The sequence below is a fragment of the Mus caroli genome, chromosome 5 (assembly GCF_900094665.2).
Source record: "Mus caroli chromosome 5, CAROLI_EIJ_v1.1, whole genome shotgun sequence".
NCBI classification, from domain to species: domain Eukaryota; kingdom Metazoa; phylum Chordata; class Mammalia; order Rodentia; family Muridae; genus Mus; species Mus caroli.
In genome coordinates this window covers 115,866,945-115,874,154 of record NC_034574.1, presented here as the reverse complement: position 1 = coordinate 115,874,154, position 7,210 = coordinate 115,866,945, and the positions used below count along the sequence as shown (strand labels likewise).

The following is a 7,210-nucleotide window of genomic DNA, read 5'->3' as shown; positions in this document are numbered from 1 at the left end:
ATACTCTAACCCCTTCCTGCTCAATTGTCTTAGACCAAAACTACTTCTGGTAACAAGGTGGGAAATGACACTGTTACTTTCCACAGATAAGTTTTAAAAGTGACTTGACAGTGTCAAGCACTGCCACTTGTTTCTACACTAGATGACTGACTTTGTAAGCACTGGATTAGCCGAGATTCAGCTCAGATACTCAGTCTGCAGCACACACAGCTTCAGTCGACAAAACTAGGAGGAAGGGTATTCTGATTGTTTCTGAGAACACAGACCCAGCCTTCTTCCAGTGCCAGCTTTCAAATGACTGCAATGTCTTACACACGTAAGAGGGGCTGGAGAGGTGGCTCGGCGGTTAAGAGCACTGCCTGCTCTTCTAGAGGGCCTGAGTTCAATTCCTAGCAAACTCATGGCGGCTCACAATTATCCGTAATGGGATCCGATGCCCTCTTCTGGGGTGTCTGATGACAGCAACAGTGTACTCATATAAATAAAATCTTAAAAAAAAAAAAAAAATAAGGCCAGGCATGGTGACGCACGCCTTTAGTCCCAGCACATGAGAGGCAGAGGCAGGGGGATTTCTGAGTTCGAGGCCACCCTGGTCTACAAAGTGAGCTCCAGGACAGCCAGGGCTATACAGAGAAACCCTGTCTCGAAAAAACAAACAGAAAGAAAGAAAGAAAGAAAGAAAGAAAGAAAGAAAGAAAGAAAGAAAGAAAGAAAGAAAGAAAGAAAGAAAGAGAAAAAGAAAGAGAAAAAGAAAAAGAAAAAGAAAGAAAAAGAAAGAAAAAGAAAAAGAAAAAGAAAAAGAAAAAGAAAAAGAAAAAGAAAAAGAAAAAGACACTTAGAATCCCTGTAGGGGAAAAAAAAACTTCAAAATACTCAAATAAAAGCAATTACAAATGTTGGCTCCTACACTATACTGAGTTAGAATATGATATCTATTAATGATTCCACTAATGTAATGTTAACCAGCCAAACGACAGAATGTAGTTTCTAGAAAGATTAAATGACAGAAATGGGAGGGGAAGAGGTGATAGACAATGGATGGAACTGTTGAAAACTAAACGATTTAAGTCATTGGCTTTCAATTAAACAAAGAGAAATTATGCCAGAGAGTATGTCTGTTTTGTTGTCATAACTCCAAGTGGAATATAATATTGTCCAGTAAAGGATGAACCAAGCACTTTCATATGTGAAAATATTAATGTTTACTAAGTATTCTAAGATGCTAGAAAAGAATTGGATATGAATTCTCTCCTACTTCCTATATTTTTGGTGTTTGAGACAGAGTTCTACATAGTTCTAAGTGTACTGGAACTCACTATGTAGACAAAATTGGCCTCAACTCATATAGATCCACTATCTCTGCCTCCCAAGTGCTAGGATTAAAGGCCTCAGCCTCACCCTGGCTTGAGATTCTTTTTCAATAGCTTTAGTGAAAGCTTCCTCAAAGAACCCATCTACTTCACAGACTACAGGTTTCTGTTATAAATTCTGGACAATTCCAATATGCTACAATTTGAATGTCCTTGTGTTGAATGTTTTGAATCTTAGCAACAGAGATATAAATGAAATGCGCTATGATTTAAATTTCAGTTAAATTTTCTAACAGAACTAAGAGAAAAAGACAATTAGCATGCAAACTTTAGCCGCATGTGAAAAGGCTACTTCCTGAAACTGATGCTTCAAAACAAATCCATGGGGCTCGCTGCTTTAATGCTAGCTATCTAACCTGATACTACAAAGGAAGAAATCCTACATCACAAAACAGATGCTGTCCTTTAAAACTGAACATTTCTTCCTATTGTAAGCGCACTGTAAGTACACGCCTGTGTGGGGGCGGCGGTGGGGGCGGGAGGGCAGCTTTGTGAAGCTGGTTCTCTTCCCACCTTTACAAGGGTTGTAGGAGTCGAACTCTGGCCACTGGGCTTGCACAGCAAGAGCTTTTTTACGAAGTCATCTTGCCGAGCCGCACATTAATAAACTCTTGCAATAATGTCTGCTCGATGTCATACATATTACCCTTTCCTTTCCTTCTCTATTTTTTGACAGGGGGTCTCACATAGACAAGGTTGGTCTTGAAGTTGCTGTGCAGTGAAGGGTGGCCTTGAACAGATCTCTTCCTGCTTCCACCTACCAAGAGCTGGGATAACAAGTGTAAAAGTGTGAGCCACTAGACACACATGATTTTTGTCTTTTTAAAAATGGAGTAATTCTCCCCATTTTTCCTTAGTATCTCCATGAGACCCTGTCTCAAAAAAAAAAAAAAAAANAAAAAAAAAAAAAAGAAAAGAAAAGAAAAAGAAAAAGAAAAAGAAAAAGAAAAAGAAAGAAAGGAAGCAAGAAAAAGGAAAGGAAAGGAAAGGAAAGGAAAGGAAAGGAAAGGAAAGGAAAGGAAAGGAAAGGGCTAGATTTTAAACCCTGGATAAATTGCTGAGGGGCCTTAACATATCAAAGTAGACTAGGCTAACAGGTTCTCCCATCATCCTTCAGTTACTGTTACAGGGTCCTCCTGGCTTACATACCCTACCCTGAAATCTCGAAGCCCAGGAGGCTAGGCTGTCCTTCCCTATATAATTACCCACCCTCTATGTACCTTTGAGCCTCTTTGCTGATGTATTGGTTTTCCTCCCACCCCCACTGGGTCCAGCTCAGTCTGGTCATGTCCACTTTGAACTCTCCCAGATGTCCCTGCCTCTGGCTAGGCTCTACCTTTTATCTACAATACACTTCTCCACACCTAGGAGTGGTAATATCCTTTTTCTTTCTTTTCTTTTTCACTTAAATACAAAACCATTGTTTTTAAACCACTTATTTAAAAGTTTGGGCACAGTACCTATTCTCCTTTCATATCTACTTTCCTTGATAAATAAAGGCTGGTTTTGGATCTCACAGCAAAGATGATGATTTTCAGGAAATAAGCTACTGCCAGGGTGCTTAATAAAGTATTCTTAAGTTGCAGTGACATTTTATAACTAAACTGAGAAGTCAAAACTCTTATAGGAGATGTCTCAGTGGTAAAAGCACTGGCTGCTCTTCCCAAAGACCAGGGTTTGATTCCCAGAACCCATATGGTGTCTCATAACTATCTAACTCCAGTTCAGGATTTGAGGATACATGTTTCTGGTGCACAGATATACATGTATTCATACCTATAAAATAAAAAACTGTAAACAAAATAAAAACCTTAAGGGCTGGAGAGATGGATGAGCAGCTCAGAGCACTCGTTTTGCTTTTACAGAGGACCTAAGTTCAGTTTCTAGAACCTACATGGTGGCTCACAACCATTAGTAACTCCAGTTCCAGGGGATCTAATGCCACCTCTGATCCCTGTGAGCACCAGGCATGCAGATGGTGTGTATATATATATATATATATATATATATATATATATATATATATACAGGCAAAACACTCATACACATAAACCTAAAAACATTTTTTTTAAAGCTTTCACAATATCCTCATCCTTAACGCCAGTTCAAACGTCACCCATTCCAGATCCTACATTTGTAATCCAAACATTGAGAAGGAAGCAGCCTACATACTCAATTCCAGGCCAGTCAGGGATTTACAGGGAGACCCTATCTTAAAACAAAGAAGTTAACCCACTCCCAATTTCGGCCTGGATTCCAGCAGCAAGGGACCTGATGTTTTGAAATAGGACCGCATGCAGTGCAAGCTGGACTCAAACTTACTACAAAGCCAAGAATACCTGTGAAAAACTAATTGTCTTGACTCCAGCCTCCAGCTCCCAAATGCCTGAGATCACAGGTATGCAACACTGAAGGTATGGTTATTTTTCTTGCTTGAGAGTTTTTTACACACACACACACACACACACCTTACATTATTGCAGTTTGTTATGTGGCTACTTGAGATATATCTCTCAGGGGATTGTTGTTGGTTGGTTTTCCACGAAAACACTTGCTTGGCCTCAAACATGCAGCAATCCTCCACCTCCACCTCTACCTCCCAAATGCTGATCATGTGCCACCATGCTTAAGGGTCTCTTTTCTTTTAACTGGCAAACTCTTAAACAGGGAAATATTTTGAATTACCTCTACCCCATCTTGACTAAGGCAGTGAAGGTGCTGGGCAAAACACTTGCTGAATTTCTCTATCCACTTGACCCTCTCTTCAATCGTCCACAGTAAATCTTTGACACTCTGTGCAAGGTCGTCAATCTAGCAGCCCAAAGCCAACACACTTACTTCTTCCACGAGATGAATACAACACCGTGAGGGAAGACATCACCACCTTCTGACTCACGCCATTTGACTTGATTTTGGGCAAATGAATCAATGCCTGAATTGACTGCTGTACACAGCCTCTTTAGAACTCTGCGATGGGGTTGAGAAAATTCATCTCCCCTAAGTAGGCCAGAATCACACACACACACACACACAAACACACACACACAAAACCTGCCCTTTTCTGAAACTTCTATCAGTGATTCTCCCACGCTCTCACTCCCACCTGGGAGAAAGGCTGCCAAATTACTTGCTGCGTACCTAGTGGCGATGTAGACACGTCTAGCGCTCTAGGTCACGGCCACAACATTTAAACCCACGGGAAGGACTCCTTGAAGGAGGACAACCCCAACCCCCTGGCATTTCTGGTCGGGCTACTCAGGTCCTAGCCTCATCATACCCCGCAGCGCTCTCTATGCCTTCTGTCTCGTGATGCACCCCCCGAAGTCTGGGTTAGCTCAAGGACTCGGGGGAGGCAGAGGGCACAGCCATGGCCTGAGACACCGAGGTTTTAGCGGCTTAAAAAAAAAGCTCGGGACCCCCGAGAAGAGCACAGGGCCCCGGGAACAGGGCCCAGCGGGCTAAGACCGCAGGGCCACTCGCCGCCTCCTCGGCCAGGCCGCCGGAGGGCGCTGTGGGAGCTCGGGAGGGTCTGCTGGCCTGGCCTCTCCGGCTGGAACCGGTCGGGCCCCCCACACACTCCGGGCCGGGCGCCCCGCTACGTGGTGGTCTCTCAGGAAGCCCCTCTGGGTAACCGCTGAGACGGAAAACAGGAAGCGCTCTGGGCGTACGGGAGAGGCGAGGAGAGCCTCCCGGCTCCACCAGCCCCTCACCTTCATGGCCGCGACCGCCTCGGCTCGGTCGGCTCTACCCGGGAACTCAGCACCATAGCAGCCTCCTCACACAACGGATCTTCCTTCCTTCTAAGGCGGCGAATGCGGCGCCTCCCGAGATCCACTGAGCGTCCCTACGTAAGGGGGCGTGGACACGCTCGGCTCACGCCCCGGGAAGACGTCGAGCGGCGGGCGGAGCCCACCAATCCGAAGCGGGTCTTCGGGGGGCCCGATCACCAAAGCCAATGAAATGGTGAGGAAGGGGCGGGGTTTCGGGCGCAGTCTTGCGAGCGAAGGGGAGAGGGGAGGGGCGGAGGGAGACGGGGTGGGGAGAAGAGGGGCGGGGCGGGGCGTGACGCGACGCCCAGGCTGTCAGAGAGAAAGCCGCTCAGGCTGAATTGGCTTCCTATTTTGGGTGGCTAGGTTCCCTCGGCCCGAGGCAGAAAAAGGTTTGTGGTGAAGTAGGAAACACTTGTTCGTTTGAAGCTTTTGTTCTAACCTGCGGAGCAGGGCCTCTCTCGGGCTTAACCCATTCTCCGAATGTTCTAGATCTCATCACCAAGAGAACCTCCGATCTCCTCAAGAAAGAGGGGCAGCACGATCTAAGGCGAACCAGTTTTAGAAGATGTACTGAGAACGGCTGAAGAACCAAAGGCTGTCCAATTCCAATTCTTTGTCGTTCAGTTCGTATGTGTGTGTGTGTGCGATTTTCTTTTTAGACAAGGGTTTTTTCTGGCTGTCCTGGCCAGAGAACTTCCAGTTTACACCAGGCTGGCTTGGAACTCAGAGAAATCATGCTGCCTCTCTGCCTTCCAAGTGCTTGAGATTAAAGATGTGTTCCACCACGACTGTGTCCAATTGAGGTAATGTTCAAATTTACCCAAGTACTAACCCTTTAAAAGAATTCACATGATTCCTTCAAATTGACGTCGGGGCAGAAAAACAAGTGGCAAAAGATGGTATAAATTTCTTCAGCCTTGCTGGGTTAAGGCTTTAATTAATTGGTTTTCCTACATTTCTTTCTCTCACTTCAAAATAATATTTGAGGCCGGGCGTGGTGGCGCACGCCTTTAGTCCCAGCACTTGGGAGGCAGAGACAGGTGGATTTCTGAGTTCGAGGCCAGCCTGGTCTACAAAGTGAGTTCCAGGACAGCCAGGGCTATACAGAGAAACCCTGTCTTAAAAAATAATAATAAATAATAATAATATTTGAAATTTTAGAGCTCAAGATGTTACTTCTTCCTTAGCGAAGACCCAGACAACTCCTATTCTTATAATAATAATAATACTTTAAAATTCTTTGTGTCTGGTTTTGCCTGCATGTGTATCTGTGCACCACATGTGTACAGTGACCAGGGAAGTCAGATGAGGATGTTGGATGCCCTGCAACTGAATTACAGTTGTGAACCACTATGTGGGTGTTAGAAACCAAACCCAAATCCTCTGTAAGAATAGCAAGTGCTCTTAACCACTGAGCCAGCCCCTGTTCTATTCTTTTTCAACATCTGCTTAGATGAACTCTTTGACAGAACACGCACGCATACAGCTGGGTGCAGTGGCACAGACCTTTAAACCCAGGATGGCAGAGGCAGGTGAATGTCTCTGAATTCCAAACCAGCCACTTTACATTGTCAAACCCTGGCTCAAAACAAAACAAACCATAGCATGCTATGTCCTTGGACTATGTCAAGCCTATTTTTCGTCAGGCTCTATTGAGATAATGTAATATCTTGTCCGGCACTCAGGAGGCAGAGGCAGTGGGTCTCTGTGAGTTCAAGGACAGCCTGCCTACAGAGCAAGCTACAGGACAGCCGGGGCTTACACAGAGGACAAGAAGAAAAACTATTAAACAGTAATTTTTCTGCTCATCATCTGGGCAAAGAAATTAAAAGCCATTTGCTGGTGGGGCTAAAGATATGGTTCTCCATCAGCCACCTGCCTGCTGTATGAGGACCAGGATCTGAGTTCCCTCCTTGGCACCTATGTAAAAATCAGGCTTGGTGGTACTCAGCAGGAATTCTAGTACTCTGTGGGTAGAAGCAGGGGGAGCCCTGAGTTTACTGGCCAATTTAGCCTAATTGGAGAGCTCCAGGCTCAGTGAATGGCCTTGTCTTGGTAAGATAAAAAAAA

At 44.9% G+C, this 7,210-nt stretch overlaps 1 protein-coding gene across 1 annotated transcript in view; it reads right to left on the bottom strand.

Moving 5' to 3' along the window:
- The window catches only part of Rnf34 (ring finger protein 34), a 21,326-nt gene extending 16,121 nt beyond the window's left edge, over positions 1-5,205 (bottom strand). Inside the window, exon 1 of the mRNA XM_021162770.2 lies at positions 5,081-5,205. Coding sequence (XP_021018429.1) covers positions 5,081-5,086 — 6 coding nt within the window. The 5' untranslated portion in view covers positions 5,087-5,205. The remainder of the gene's footprint in view (positions 1-5,080) is intronic.
- Between the last annotated feature and the right edge of the window lie 2,005 nt (positions 5,206-7,210).